The 16,819-nt window shown below is 42.2% G+C and overlaps 1 protein-coding gene across 1 annotated transcript in view; it reads left to right on the forward strand.

Annotated features, from left to right (window-relative positions):
• The first annotated feature begins 627 nt into the window (after positions 1-627).
• The window catches only part of LOC129071266 (putative tetratricopeptide repeat protein 41), a 60,164-nt gene continuing 43,972 nt past the window's right edge, over positions 628-16,819 (forward strand). The window contains 5 exon segments of the mRNA XM_054574441.1: positions 628-666; positions 668-1,403; positions 5,154-5,330; positions 8,759-8,986; positions 15,058-15,218. Of these exon segments, the coding sequence (XP_054430416.1) occupies positions 628-666; positions 668-1,403; positions 5,154-5,330; positions 8,759-8,986; positions 15,058-15,218 (1,341 nt within the window).

The raw sequence follows: 16,819 nt of genomic DNA on the forward strand, positions 1-16,819 counted from the left end.
TTCTTAGACCCAGACTTCTTTGCCCCTCAGGTGTCAGGAGGTCTTGGGCCTTTTCGTACTTTGATTTGTTTCTTTTGTCCTGCTGTCAACTTCATACCCATTTTTATCCTTGCTTCTGGTCACAATCACAGGTCTTGGCTGGTTCTGCTCCTAGATACATGAGGCACCTTTTCTGGATTTGTCTTCCTTTCACACTCTCAGCAAAGACCCCTTCCATGATTTTCAAATTCATACAGAGCAGAAGGAGCAGCTAGCTGAAGGAATGCTGGGAGGTGGAATGGGAGGCTGAGGAAAAGAGGGATGGCTTGGTGTCCAGTGCCCACTCACCATGTGGTTCTCAGCTCTTTGGCAAAAGCTTTGCGGGAGAACAGTGTATATGACATCTTCCTGTTACCCTGAAATGAATGTGTTTTTTTCTTTTTCAGTCCTAACTTAAACTAGATTGTTTTCAACTCTGATCTCTCCATTTGCTGGTTGGCATCTTAACCTTCAAAAGTCCTTAAGAAAGAAAGTTCTGGGGAAGGATTTCAATCTGTTTGTCGTAAGTCCTAGAGGCAGTAGAGGTTGGTGGCTGCGCTAGGGTGAAAATTATGTTTTAAGTGTAATGTCATCCCCGAGCAAAGTGAAATGAGCCAGACGGCGAATGAAAATGAAGACAGCTATGCCTGATTTCATTTTGAAGCCCCAGAAACCCATTCAGCCTTACATCTGCTCCACTCTGAGTGATTTCCAAGAAGAGAGGGACTTTTTGGCAAACTGCATCTTCCCTCAGCTCAATGAACTCTGCCATTCGCGGGGCACATATTTCAAAGCTGTGGACCTGAGGTGGTCAGTGTTGACGGGCCAGGCGTCCTTGTGTAAACAGCATGTTTGCCTCTGCTCCCAACAGCTGAAGCTCTGTCTCGACTATGTCAACAGCTCCTTCCCCTTTTTCATCTGCATGCTGGGTGAAACATACGGGGACTTTCTCCCTGACTACTCACCTTTCATGTTCACCAAAGCCACTGACTTGTCAAGTTTGTCCAGAGTGGAACAGAATCTCTACGTTGCGGCAGAAAATGGTTATCCTTGGGTCCTGGAGAATGCCAGCTGCAGTCTGACGGAGTTGGAGATCATCCAAGCAGCCTTTCTGAATGAGTCTCAATTTCAGTATTTTTACTTTAGGACCCAGACCACACTGCTGAAGGCTTTAGATGCGGAAAAGGAGGGAAAGCTGTCCTCAGGTTCCCAGATGAACAATGAGGAAAAATTAAGGATTGGAAAACTTAAGGCTAAGATTATTAGCAAAGGGCTCCCCGTCAGATTTTACAGAGATCTCCAGGAGCTGGGTGATCTGGTTTTCAAGGACTGGTCGGTTGTGATAGAAAAACTTTACCCAGATGCCTTCATGACTGAAAATATAGGTTAGTAAACATGGAGATCGTTAAATCCATTATCAACATAAGGTTAATGTATTTTGTATGTCTTCCTTGTGAAAGAAATTTAAAATGATTGAATATATTCTTTAAGCACTTAGATTTGTTACTATATTCCTGTAACATGTATTTCTCCATTTGAAGATTTTTGAAACTGAAACTAAGCAAATAATGGATCATGAAAGATCATTTAGGAAGTTAAGGAGCTCACAGAAGATCTAGAATATTTGATATTTGTGGATATTTTTTGCAAATCTAGAGCAGAGGTTCTCAACTAGAGCCAATTTTGCCCCCAAAGGGACATTTGTCCATGTCTGGAGACATTTGTGGTGTGCTGGTGGCATCTAGCAGGTGGAGGTCAGGGGTACTGCCAAGCATCCTATAGGGCCCTGGACAGCCCCCTGTAATAAAGAATTTTCCAGCTCCCGAAGTCAGTGCTGCCAGGGGTGAGGAACCCTGACCTAAACGGATGAGAACAAACTTTTATTAATCACCTGGCGCTTATGCCATCATATGTAGTCTTCAACGTTTAGCCTTGCAAGGTAGGCACTATAATTCCTGTTTTACAGATGAGCAAATGAAAGCTGTTAAGTGACTCACCTAATGTCACATAATTAATGAGGGACCATTTCAGGATTTGAAACAGTGTCCTTGTGACTCCAAGATCCATTCTCGTTCTCTTTCATCCTTATTACTCAGAGGGTAATCATCCATGGACCAGCATCCTCAGCATCACCTGGGAGCTTGTTAGCAAAGCGGGATCTTGGGCCCCATTCCAGGTCTGCTGAGTTAGAATTGCACATTCAAGTTTGAGAAGCACTGCCTGACATACTGCCTCTAAATGAAATGATTACCTTTATTTTTGAAGATAATATCATGTGGATGTGCACCAGATTAAAAAGGGAAGAACGATATCAAAGTCTCAGAGTGCTTCTTTACCTAGATAGACTTCAGGAGAGATCTGTGATGTCTCTTAAATTATAGGAAGAATAGAATATTGATATGCAATGTGCATTTTGGGAAGGGATAGGAAGATGGCTTCTGTCTTTGATTAGATTCTCAAAGAGTTCCATGACCCCCCCAAAGGTTATGAATTACTATTATAAAGGCCCAATTAATGAGGGAATGCAAAATGAAAGGCAGGTGGTGCATTCAGACTCTTTCAGGGACCAGGCAGGTGGTAGTCCTTATAATATGATAAGAGAGCAGAAGAATCTGCGATGAAGGGAGAGAGTTGACCCAGCCAAAGTCATTCAAATGTAGTGTTGTCGGGGGGTGTGCAGGGTGGGGAGGCAGGTGAAATCCCACCTGTGCCGGTCAAACAGAACTGTCAGCAAACCAAATCATTTTGGAGCCCTGGAAAAGAACACTGTACAATCAATTCTTTTGGTTTTAAGTGACCCAAACTGGCTTCCACAAAAAGGAAATTTATTCATTTATATAACTTTAAAGCCCAGGATTAGGTCTGGTTCAGCTCAGGCTTCACCCAGGCCCTGGTTCTCACTTGTTCTCCATGTGTTTCTACTGCCCTGATGTTGCCCCCACCCCATGGCTCCTCCGTCACGGAAGGAAGATGGCTATAGCAGCTCCAGGTTCAGGTCCAGCAGAAATGGTTCAGTGTCCTCATGTCGAGTCTTTCAGTCTCTAATTGGTCTGACCTGGACCATATTCTTGTATCTGTCACAATCGCTGGTACTAAGAGAATGTGATGCTCTGATGGGCGAATGCTGGGTCATATGCCACCTTTGGAGCCGGCAGCAGAGTCAGACTCACTGGAGTAACATGTACTGAGAACTGGGGCAGGGTGGGATCTCAAGTGATAATCTAGGAATGTTACTGAAACTAGGGTGAGGTGAATGGATGTTGGGCAGCCAAAAAATGTCATGAATATTTACTCCAGGAGTTTTAGAATGTCCAAGGACGGTCATGCTCTCAGATCGCAGATTTTTCAGTTCCTATCATATGACCTTGAACAAATGATTTAACATTGGTAAACCTTAGTTTCTTCTTCTATGTAATGTGTTTACATTAACTACTTTGAGAGTAATAATGTGTGTAAAGGACCTAAAAACAGTGTATGACACAGATAAGGCACAGAGTAAATAGCTAATGAGAATAAATAACAAATGAGTCCTGGAAGAATATATATATATTTGGTTAATACCTGAACTATAGTTAATAGTGATATTCTTTGACTAATCTCAATTTGAACTGCATCCATTGATTAGTATTCAGTAATATGTTCAAGAATCAAGCATTCCTATGTATTTGGGTTAGGGACCGATCATTTCTTCATAGTATTTCCCATAGTCTTTGATTTTGGTTGTTATTGAAAAATTAGCTTGTTTTAGACTTTATTTTTGAATGTATAATATGTGGACTAAATGTCTGAATGAGAAAGTACAGAAGGATTATGAAAAAGGTGTTAGAAAGAAGCCCTAAATTATTATTATTATTATTTTGACATTTAATACCCTTTAACTTTCCAGGTCATTCCGAAATTTCACAGCTTGGGTTGCAATAGGCCATTTGGGTAGCTGGTAGTTACTGTAAGGCAATGCAAAGCTATCAGTTCATACCCTTGATCCTTAGAAGCACTTCAGAGGTCCTTGGAGATAACAGATTAGTTGGTGAGGTTCAAGACTGGTTCAAGAGAACCATTGGACTGCGGGGTCATCCCAAAATCTGTGTAGAATTTTGAAATTTGAAGCTGTCCTTGGCCAGACTATAGGCCTAATCTACTTGGTGTTCCTGATCTTCATAACAGCCTTCCCTCTACTCTACTCCAATTAAAACACACACACACACACACACACACACACACACACACACACACACACACCCTCCCCCCCCGGTTGGGGGTATATGTGTCTCCAGAAAAAAGAGGGTATTTTGGGAGTCCAGAACACCCTGACTTGAATTAGGCAACGGTTTAGAATCACAGTAAGTTGACACAGAAAGGAATCTCGGAGGTGATCCAATTGTCTGGTCTTGCTCCTTATTTTACCAGAGAGATTAAGAGTCTTGTCCAGTAGTAGCATTGCAACTGTACCTATGATTACTATTGTAATAGGGCATCTTATCCTAAAAATACACCCTACTCTCCTAACCCCGGCCATGTATAGACACACACACATACCTCACAAGATTTAATGGGGTACCTTCATTCTTAGTTAACAATTTGAAAAGATGAGATAATATACATATATAATAAATCTTTTTTTTTTTTTTTTTGCTCTTGTCATTCTGGAAGTCATGGAATAACCTGGAATCCTAAGTAGGATTTCATATACACATAGCATTAGGAAGATTAAACTGCTTGGTATGTGGTAAAACTGCACATCTAGCCCGGGAGTTTACCTTCACCTCCCAAGGCAAGTACAGCGCAACCTCACTGAACCTCGTCAATATCCACCCTCAACTTTAAAGAAGAGCATGAGACATGGGTGAGATTGATTACACCAGAGAACTTGGGCAGTATAGCAGCTAGTTCAGAGCTGGGTTGTTTTTTTTTTTTTCCTGTTTTTAAATTTGAGACATACTCCCGTGGCTGCCAGGAGATGAGTTTGTTTTCACTAGACTGTAGAAGGGGTTGTGAAATGTGGAGCCAAGACAGAAAGAAGGCGATACAGACATGGAAGGGTTGACACCTTCCTGGGAATTTATAATAACCGTGTGTGATTGAAAGTGTGAAACTACAAATCTAGGACACTAAAATTTATCTTTTTGACCATAAAGACTACAAGCACAACTTCGAACGTTTCTATCATGAAGAGTTTACGGAGAAGTGCCAGCAAGTGTTTGCTATTTCCAAGGAGTCAAACAGAATGTTTGAAATCTTGGAGAGATTCGCCTTAAAGGATTTGGAATTTGATTTTAACGATGCAGCAGCAGGTTCCAGTTCAGACTCTGTTCTCAGGTAAGATGTCTAGAAATCCCAACCCTTTGCACTGGGCTAAAGTAAAACCAGCCTGACTTCAATAAACGTGACTCCCCCAAATTTGGAATTTCTTCCCTCTCCTCCCCTACTCTGTGCCTACGCCTTCCTGTGCATGAGGCCCCCCTGGAAGCCATCCCTGGCTTAGAATGGCCTGATTAGATATCACTGTGCGTATGCAAAGGAGTCCTGGCTATTTCATGAACTTTCTTCCAGTTTCCTCAAGAAGACTATAAACTCTTGGAGGGCAGGGTATTTGCTTCTTTTTTCTTCCATGGATAAAAACTGGTCTAAGTAATTCCTAATAATGATGGGATAACTTGAAGGAGAAGGAATTAGGTAAGGAAATATGAATAATGCATCTGGACAGTATCGTATATTTTACAAAGAGCTTCCACAGACATCATCAGCCCACCATTAACTACATTTAGATATTCAGCCAGCACTAATTAAACAGCCACTATGGGCCATATCATTATTTGTATTTATGTGTAAGAACAGAGTTAACCTTACCAAAGCATGCGCTCCTTCATGTTTTGGCTAATGTCCTCGACATTAAAACCCCCACATCTTTTCCCACCCCGGGTGGTGACACACTCTGTTTCCCACCCACAGGCATGAAGAGGCTGGGGGGTGAAGTAAGAACAGGGTGGTTTCTGGTGTCCCTCCCAGTATCATCCCTGGAAATAGGGAGGTTTGGGGGACAGTTGCATTTCTTTCATCCCCATCCTCCAGTTACCCTCGGTCTCATTTGTTCTGTGAGAGCTTTTTGGTTTGAAACGAACCCCAGGGGCCGGATGGCTCAGGGCTGTGCCGCACGCCTCTGACCCCATCTCGGCACCACCAGTTCAGCCCACGAAGGCACGGAGCTCCCGGCATTCTTGGGGCTCGGGGAAGCCCTGCCAAGAGGAAGACACGTTATTTGGTTAATGCAGCATGGCACTTGGTCAAGGTTTTCAAGACCATAGATTTTAAAACACAGAGATCATGTGTTGCAAATTCTTAGGTTTGAATAGGCAAAACTAGAAGCAGGAAGTAGGTTAGTGGCTGCGAGAGGATGAGGGTAGAGAGGAAACAGAATGACTTAGTGGGAGAGAAGTTTCTCTCTGGGGAGCTGAAAGTGTTCACGAATTAGACAGTGGTGCTACTTGAACAACCTTGTGACTACACTGAAAACCATTGAATTGTATACTTAAAAATGGTGTTTTGGGGGATATATAAATTATATCTCACTTAGGTTATAATTTTAAGTATTTCAGAGTGGATGAGAAATTTAATACATTTTATTGCAATTAAACAACTCCAGTTGTGCCAATAAGAATACGATTAGATAAGTCTTTTGAGATGAGCTATGTGTAATCATTCAGAGCTTTGTTTGCTTTGCTGGTCAGAAACAATATTGTGTGCTGTAAGCTCCTGAATAGCATGTATAGGTAAGAGAAAAGGGCTTTCTCTTGAAGTTTCAAAGTTTTGTATTAATAACCAATCATCTAAAGCAGTAGGATTTTCCCCCTCATTTTGAAAGGAGCCACAGAATACTTTGCAGTGTTTTCATTTTCTATTTGTTCTTGAGAAGAAATTATTAAGGCCCTAGCCTAATTAGGTATTATCTTTGCATTGTTCCTTTATTGATTTTATCTGCTAAGTGCCCAGAAGAGTTTTAGACACAGGGGATATCGCAGTGAACAAAAGAAGCAAAAATTCCTGGTAATAATTTCACAGTATATACATATATCAAGTCATTATGTTGTATTCATAAAACTAGTACAGTGGTATATGGCAATTATCTAAGTTTAAAAAACAACAAATAGAAGAATTACATGTATATGTATTCTAAGATCTACATAAAGGGAAAATGCATAGAAAAAGACTAAAGGGGAATAGGATGAAAAAAGAGATAAAAATCCCTGCCTCCGTGGAGCTTACATATGGAGACAGGTAGTAAGCATAATAAATATGTAAAAAATGTAGCAGGTTAGATGCTATGGAGCAAAATGAAACCTTGAAAGGGAACAGACCACTTGGTAGGAGAGAAGGTAGCATTTGGGTCATTCCTGGCAAAGGGTGAGGGAGGAAGCTATGGAAACGGGTCAGGAGGTGGTCCAGACAGAGCGGATGGCAAGCGCAGAGGTCCTGGGGCTGGGGGAGTGGCAGGGAGGCCCTGCCACTGGAAGGAAGCCAGAGCTGAGGGAAGGGTAGCGGGGCAGGTTGGAGGTGTCACCGATGGCGGCAGGATGTGGGTTTTGCCTGGTCTCACGGGTCATTGTGAGGACTTGGGCTTTCACTACTGTTGAGCAGAGCAGTGATCTGCGGGATGTATTTGACAGGCTTACTCCGGCAGCTTGACTGAGGACAGACTGAACAAGGGCGAAGGTGGAAGTGGGACAAAAGCAAATTCTGTCATTCAAATTTGATGGTGAAATAATTAAAGCAATGACACTGGTTTCTGATTCACATTAATGGAGGTGGGGTCCTTATGGAGTAACTAGTAGTTAATGATCCTGCTCTACGTTTCCAGTTTTAATGGGTTTTCAGACTCATCTTCATAATTCACTAAAACCAAGTATCAGGCTTATTTATTTTATTTCCTTAACTCATTCAACAAGTTATGATTAGGTACTGTGTCAGTCACTAACTATTCAATAGTGAATAAAAGAAGCCTGATATCTGTCCTCATGGAACTTGTAGCAATGAAAAATCACTAGACACATATTTATTAGGTTGCAGTGTGTAAGGAGCAGGTCTAGAGTCTATATGCAGTGCTACCCACAGGCCTGGGAATCCTCTGCATATCCAGAAACTTTTCACTAAAACTTAGACGTTGGGCCAAGTTAACCTATGCTTATGCCAGTTCAAAGAAATCCTATTTCTGCTGTACTACAAGCCAAAAGACCCTAGTAGAGGAGCAGGCTACTTACTCCTCAGTGGGTCACTAACCACTATGGTCATCTCATTGAGTTTCAAATGTCATGATTATCAGGATCGATGGGCATCCTCAGCGTTCGAAGGCTTCAATTTTATCCTCTCCTAATATGATGTTACATGGAGGACCAGGCTGGTGGCGGCGGCTGTTACTCTGGGGACGGATGAGCTGGGCAGATACAAGGGCAGAGGGCTGATCTGGAAGAGTCTGCCTCCCTGGGCCCTTTCCATAACCCCCCGTTCATATTGGACAACCCTTGGATCTGTGTAGCTGAAAGGGCCTTATGAGGTTATCATGTCTAATTTTGCCCTAATTTTACATAGGACAAAGCTAAAGCCCAGAGGGCGGAAGACTTATTTAGAGCCAAACTGAGGCCCAAGTTAAGAAACTGGAATTTCATACCTTTTAGAGACAAAACATATGCGAGAAAATTTTCCTCCCTCCCTCCTTTCCTTAGTAAATATCCTTGACTATATTTTACCTCTTTATTTTTCAGAATAAATTCTCCTTCAGCCTACAAGTCTATTTTGCTCTTATCTGGAGACCGTGGTTGTGGGAAGTCCACTCTGATTGCCAACTGGGTGAATTATTTCAAAAAGAAACACCCGACTATCCTGATGATCCCTCACTTTGTGGGCAGCACGTGTGAGAGCAGTGACATCATGTCCGTGGTGCATTACTTCATCATGGAATTGCAGGGCAAAAACTACGGTAATGGAGTCAGACTTGCCCATTGATTCAGGAAATTTTTTTCAGAAAACAGTTATTCTGTCTTCTGCTCATGTGGCTATTTTTCTATCGTTCTAATCTGAACTCTGTATTGTCTCCGCTACATATGGGCCCACCTCTTCTCACAGAATTAAATTTTCTTTCTTTCTCTTCCCTCCCTCCCGTCCTCCCCCCTTTCCTCCTCGCCCACTTCCCTCCTTCCTTCCTTCACCAAATATCGAGTACCTCTATGTGCCAGGGCACTATTCTAGGCAGCGGGGATACAACAGTGAATGGAATGGACAGAAGTCCTTACCCTCATGTTATTGGAGAAGGAGGGGGAGGACAGTGAATTAACCAACTAAATAGAAGGTCTAGAATGTTTGATGATGGTAAGTTCTATGAAGAAAAATAAAGCAGAAAAGAAGGTAGGCGGTATGTGCATGCAAGAACTGTTAGGATTTTAAAATTGTCACCTGGCACAGCCTCACTGAGGAGGAACATTTGAGTAAATATCTGAAGGAGAGGGCCAGGCCAATATTTTGGAGGTAGCCTCCCAGTCAGAGGAGACAAGTTCAAGCCTTCCAAGGCAGGATGTGCCTTTCAACTATTGTTCCTCCTCCTCAATTCAATAACGGTTTATTGAACACAGTCATTCACTCATTCATTCATTCAGAATATTTATTGGTTGCCTGTCCTGTGCCCCGGGTATATATGAGTGAGTCAGGCAAATGAGGTCGTGACTCCCATAGATAGGACGTTCCAGTTGAGAAACGCAGATAAATCAACAAAAAACCTATCACAGAGTGATAAGTGCCATGCAAAGTGATGTGATGTGGTGACAGGGTGGCTATTTAGGTTGAGTGATCGGGGACTACGCCTCTGTATTAGAGTAATTCTAGGTACCATAACAAATCCCATTTCAGTGGCTTCTCAAATGCAGTTGCTCACTCATGGAGCAGGCCAGTATGGGGTTCCTAGTCAGGTGACAAGTGGCTTCCCTCTGTGTGGCGATTTGGGGACACGTGCTCCTTCCATCTTGAGGTTGTGTCAGCCCCTGTGGCCTCAATGCAGAACCCTCTGCTTTTACATAAAGGAAGTGGGGAAAAAGTGGGAAAGGCATACCTGTTCCTTTCAAGTTTCAGCCTGACAGTGATACACATCACTTCTACTCTCATTCTTCTGGCAAGAACTTGGCTACCCTGAGCCTGCCTCGCCACACTGGGAATCCGTGGGTAGAAAGCTAACCCCACGCTCTGGCAAGGGGAGCATGAACTTCTGCAGGACAGACAGCCCACTCTGCAGTACTCTCCAGGGACATTTCATGGACAGGGAGGAGCCAGCCATGTGGTAGTCACAAGGAAGAACATTCCAGGCAGAGGGACAGCTAAGGTAATACAGGTCATAAGCAGGAAACAAAGCTGAGTGAGCCAGGGAGGGAAAGGAGGCCAGGGCCGGCAGACTGGGGGGCTACAGGGGCGGGCGTACCAGGTGGCGCAGGAGGCGAAGGCCAGGCGACTTCATGTTGGGGTCTTGTAGGACAGAATGTTGGGTCTGGATTCTACTGAGTGCTATTAACCTAAAAATAAAAGGCCTAAGTGAGTGGCAGCAAATATTTATGTGAGATAAGAATAGCTATTCGGGAGCACTGATTCAGGCAGAAGTCCAAATGGTGTTCTGACTAGGAGACAAAGGCAAGGGGTATATATGGGAAAGGGAAGGGAACAATTATATCAGTAGAAGGAAGCCTTTTCTATTGGTGCAGAAAAGTTAACACAATGATGCTAACTGTAAACAGTATTTAAATTTAAAGTCAGGTAGACTTCAGTCCAGTAGCATAGTATCTGCTTTCTTGTTATCCTTGCAAACAGTTCTTTGGGACACAATGTTGCTTTAGTAGGCCCAGTCCAAAGCTTATTTTGGCCAATTTTAACATTCCAAGGCTTTGCCGGCTGGGACAGGCAAGGCAGTTCCTCGGGGCTGGCCGCTCTGATTCCATTTTAAAGTAGTTCCGTTGTATTATTATTATCATTATTATTTTTATTTTGATAGTGTAATAGGAGGCCAGTGGAGTGCTTTAAGCTGGGGTGTGACATGATTTCACTGATATTTTTGAAAGATCAGAACCAGACTGATATGTGGAAAACGGATGTAGGGAAGCAAGCGTGGAGGCAGGGCCCTTGCCGAGGCTATTGCAAGGGTCCCGGCAGGAGCCGACGGCAGTGTGAGGCGGGCAGCGGAGGTGCAGGGCTTGGGAGGGATTGAGGATTTGCTAAGGAATTTAATGTGGGGGTTGACGGACAGGGAGGAACTGAGGATAACTCCTAGTTTTTGGCTGTAGGAAACGAGATGGATGATGAGGGCTGTTCACTGAGATGGGACAACGTTGGAGGGGCAGGGGCCGTGGGTTTTGAGGGGAATCAAGAGCTCTGCTTTGAAAGTGAGATATTAAGATACAAGGTATGTACCCGGAATGATAACAGTCATGTGGGATCCACCTCTGTTGTAGAAGCAGTTGGGGAGCTCAGCTGGTACTTAGCCATGTGACCTTGAGCAAGTTATTTTAACTCTATGTGGCTCAATTTTCCCATTTGTAAAATGTGGATCATAAAAAAAAAAAGAAAAACAAAGACACTTAGCACAGGACTTGGCCTATAGTAAGCACTGATAAATATTAGCCATCATCATCATCATCATCATCACCGTCACCATCATCACCACCAGCAGGTTCCTGCTGTGTGTTCATGTGTTTGTGTATGTCTGACTGCCTGCTTTTGGGAATTCATCCATTCTCACCCGGGGCTGGTATCCATGTGTGCCTCTGGGTGCTGAGCGAGTACATGGGGCCCAGGATGAGTTCTGATGGACGTAGATTATCTCTGTGTGAAGGCACAGATTCTTGAGCTTCTTTCTGTGCGTGTGGTGAGTGTCTGTGAGTGAGTCGGGTGAACGTGTGGGCATGAGCTCTCTCTGGATGCCTTTCTCAGGTCGTGTAAAGTGGTTGACATCAAAATCGCTAGCAGCAGGTGTGACTGGCTCTATGGGAAGATGGCTAGTCCTCCTCAGGCACATCCCAAAGGTGTTCATTGTAGCCATGATGAAGGTAGAACTCAACCAGACATGCACAATTATGAGTTTACTCCCAAAATGAATTGTTATTTTAATAAGTGTATTTTATGTGCCAAAATCTCCTAATAAAAACAGCTGCTATCCTTCAAACAAACAAATCTTCAGTGGGACAAAATAGAATAAATTCAGAAACAGCCCATGATACTTGACAGTCAGGTGACACATTCTATTCCTGAAAGAACACCCCTCCTTTTTGTCAATTACTAAGGCATTTTGTTACAAAGTATCATGGAATGATATCAGTTAACCCTTTTCCTCCTTCCATAAATTTACCTCTCCCAACTGGGTGTTCAAATACTTGAGATGTTACAATTTTAACTAGGTAATAGGCCTTGTCACTTAGTAGAGACAGTTGGTACTGCCAGAATAAAGATAAATGTTTGGGATCATTTTTCAGTACTAATAATGATGACTTTATCTTCAACATCATTTTGAGGGAATACGATCCTAATGACCCAACATGTGATATTTTAAAAAAATTTTTAATTGTCCAGCATGTGATTTTAAAAACACTGAACATATGCTTTCCTTTCTACCCCCAGATATAGTCCGCAAGTATCATCATCCTTGAGTTTTTTTTGGCCTAGGACTCTTTTTTTGATGACAATGATGAGTGGTATTGTGCTTTATGATTGTCAGGTTCTGTGTACTTTTTGAGGTTCATTCACATTTGTTTTGCTACTTAACCTCCACACCAGCTTTAAGAAGGCTGAACAATCCCTGCCTCCCAGATACGACTGCCTATGAACTGTAAACACCAAAAAATGGTGACACACAGAGCCTGAAATGCCATCTTTGAATGATTACTTATTGTTTGAAGAAAAACTAGCAGAAAAATAAGTGCTTTAAAAGCTCCTGATAATCAGTGTGTGTTCAAGTTCCTTCACCTCTGTAGGCCTCAGTTTCCTCTTTTGCAAAATGAGATGCTCAGACTAGACTAGGCAAGGTCCAAGAACCCCTTCTGCTCTAAAATTCTGCCACTCAAGGCCTGAAATCTCCATGGTACCCATCTTTTAAAGATTTTTTTTAAAGCTAGAAGGGTAAAGAATCAAGATTAATATTTCTCTTCTCGTTCTTGAAACGTGTATTTTATTGTATGACACAAGCTCAGACTCTACCTTTTTTCCTACCTTTTCCACCTTTATGTCTCACATTTATATATAACTTTCCAGTCATTAATATTATGGTCATTTTCTCACCTAAAAATATCTACAAAAATCAGTACAACCCTCTACTGTAATGTAAAAGGTGAGATAAAGTTATTTATTCTAAAACAACATGCACTTCAACATGCAAATGCTCAGTGGAAGGCGGTGGAGTAGGCGGGTGCCTGTCTCTGGAAAACAACCGTGAAACAATAGCTGGAACTGTATGCTGATGTGGGTGTGTTGTGTTCAAGGCTCATACGTCATCAGCAATATTGCAATCAGTTGTGATTTGGTGAACAAATCTCGGTATCATTTAAGATTAAATAATATATAATCTTCTATCAATTTAAATGGCAGTTGAATTCATAGACAATTCAGTGTGTTTTTAACCCATGGGGGAAAATGTTTACTTGGAAAATGGAGTGGGTTTCAAGCTAGGTAATTGTAAAGTCTCCTGCCCTCCATTAGGTGCCTTACAGAACATTTGAAAGTCAGATAAGCAAGGGACAGAGTTTCCCTTTGTGGGACTGTCTGTGTTGTAGGATGTCTAGCGCCCCTGGAATGGCCCTGGTGAGCCCCACTGCTCCAAACAACTTTCTGCTTTCTGAGTGTTCATGTACTTCCCTGGCTGCAGGCCTTCACGTAGGCCTTGTCTGGCTGGCTGATACAGCCTTGCCCTCATTTCTACCTGAGCATCCCTCAGGACCTATCTCAAGTGTTCTCTGTATGAAGCTTTTCTTCCTTGTGCTGGTTCTACATCAGACTCCAGCGGACTTCAGACTCATATTCTGCCTTCAAAGTGTTGTGCGTGTGTGTGTACAGAACCCATTTTCACTTCCCTTAACTCATTGGCCTTCTATTATGGATCATTTCCTCTCCCTCATCTCCAAGTCATCTAGCACAGAATCTTCCACATAATAGGCAACCAATAAATATTTGTCAAACATAATTACTCCAAATGACTCTAATAAAATCTTAACACATTTGAGAGACTTAATCCATTAAAGCTTCTTTGCATAACTTCATTTTTTAGATTCTAATATGCCTAAGTTTCTACAGAAAATATTGCTTTTGAAAAACAAAAAGCAAGATAGAGTTGTGTGTAGTAAAATATTCTTAGAATATTAGGTAGTTGATTATAATTTTAGGTTGCTGCTACTATGTCACTTCATTGCAGTTTGGAAGTTGGCCTTCTCATGCTACTTCCTTTACCCTTTGCTGGTTCATAACTTAAGCCTCCCTGGTGATTTTCAGAATCCAAGGTTGGGGGTTCAATGTTGTGGGTAGAGGAGTTCAGGATCGGTTATGTTAGGTTGAAGATGGGCTAGGACCAAAGAGACTAAGCAGTGGGTGGGAGACGCCACATGTGTGCACTGCTGGGCTGCCCAGAGTGGTAGTTGTGACCCCTAAAAATTTAGACACCCAGTAAAAGGTAAAAGTAAAAGGGGCTGCAGAAACTTCACAGATCACTGTGGCCTAACTTCTCTCTCTTCCCATCCAACTCTTCATAACATGACTTTTGCATTTTGGAAAATGAGAGTAATGTTTTGGGTCATACAAAGTATTTTTTTATATAAAATCCTGAAAATGTATAGGAGACATCTGGTGGTTAAATATCATTGTCTCTTTTGGGTTGAATATTTTGAGGCTGCTAATCACACATGGACATGTACGTGTCAGCTGTATAGCTGTAGTTAGCACCCATTCCTCCCAACCCCTTCTGCTTCCCCATCCCATGAAATGTTCTAGCATGATGGAACCATTTTCACCTAATTTAAGCAAATTTCTCTGCTATAGGTACTCAGCTTGAAACAGACATTCTTAACGAAGACTCACACGTCTTGGTCTTTTCACTTCTTGTAGAAGCGTTCATTGCTTCCATCAGTTTAAAGCCATGTATACTTGTACTAGATGGAATAGAAGAGTTAATTGGCATTTATGGGATTTCAGGACAGAAGGTAATCTCTTCTTAAAATAATACCTATTTTATTACTATTTCATAAGAAGAAAACCCCATAATTTAGAATGTACCTAATACCTTTCCGTGGCATTGCATATCTATAGCTATAGCCAGCATTGCTCACACTTACTGCTGTGTATTTTATGGAACACATACTTATATAGCACTTACAATGGGCTAGGCACCATCCTGGGGACTTTAGACATTTTAACGCATTTAATCCTCTCAATAACCCTATGAAGGACAGACTGATCATCACTGCTGTTTACATACAGGGGACTGAGCATGGAGGGGTAGGTGGCTTGTTGAAGGCCCTAGGATAGGGGTGGGCGTGGAACGCAGATGTGGGACTTCTGGTTCTAGAAACTGTGGCCTTGGCTTCTGCACGGTTCTGCCCCTATTTTATACTTTGATCAGGCATTCATTTGTCCCCTATTGTGTTTTTTATGTCGTATATTTTGATCTGCCTCATCTACACTGATTTTGCACTTACCAAATTCCATTGATTGGTTACTATCTTTAGTTTTTCCCATTTGAAGTAACATTGGATGAATGGAACCTTGAATACTTCTTGGTATCAATCATTACCTTGTGAAGCACTTTTTCTAAAACTTTAATATATATGTATATAAATTATGTAAGTAATACATGTTTCCCATGGGAAATGTGATAAAGAAGAAGAAAACAGAAAATTAAATATACTCACAGTCTCACCATTGTTAAACTTGTTGCATAGTCTTCTTTTTCCTACAGATGTCTATATACACGGATTATATATTTGCTTATGTAAATGAAGTTACGCACCATATTGTTTTGTAATTTGCTTTTTAATTTAACGCATGGCAACTACCATGTATTAAACAAGTAGTTGTTTACAGTTGTTTACAATGACTTGTTTACAATTACATTCAACAAATAATTTTTGACTACTTACAATGGGAAAGGCACTGTAAGCAGAGACGGCCATGGGCCCTGCAGAGAATGGAGCTGTCATACTAGTAGGAAATGACGGATGTTAATGACATCATCACAGAAATAAGTATAAAAGTGCAACTGTGACAAGTGCTGCCAAAGATCAGTATGTAGTGTCATGAGAGCCTCTAGCAAAGGGACTTGACCTTTGGGGAAGGGTCCCTGGAAGCAGAGCGAGGCAAGAGGACAAGGGGCTGCCCAGGCAGTCATCTGAAGCAGTTCAGTGCAGTGATTAGGAACTTGCCTCTGGAGCCAGGCCCTCAGCTTAAATCCCAGCTCTGCTCACCGTGAGAGTGAATTAGATAAGACAGTTAGCCTCTCGGTGCTTCAGTTTCCTCCTCTGCCTTTCTAGAGGGTTGTTAGGGGGACCGAATGGGTTGGTGCATTAAAATCATGCCCAGGATTTTATTTATAAAGGGATGACTGAGTGGTGGTATGGAGAAGGCAATGCCCTTGTAAGAGTTGATTATTAACATTTCCTGCAAGAAGGAGACATGCCATTCCACACAGGGCCCCATGGGAAGTATCATGGTGGTCAGGAGGCAGAAGATGGGAGCCAGAGAAAAGCCGTGGCCAAAGCCTTCATTGGGGTTTCTGTAAGGAAAGCAGGCAGGACAGAGTAAACAG

The sequence above is a fragment of the Pteronotus mesoamericanus genome, unplaced genomic scaffold (assembly GCF_021234165.1).
Source record: "Pteronotus mesoamericanus isolate MK-2021 breed Mesoamerican mustached bat unplaced genomic scaffold, CSHL_Meso_final contig_263, whole genome shotgun sequence".
Lineage (NCBI taxonomy): Eukaryota > Metazoa > Chordata > Mammalia > Chiroptera > Mormoopidae > Pteronotus > Pteronotus mesoamericanus.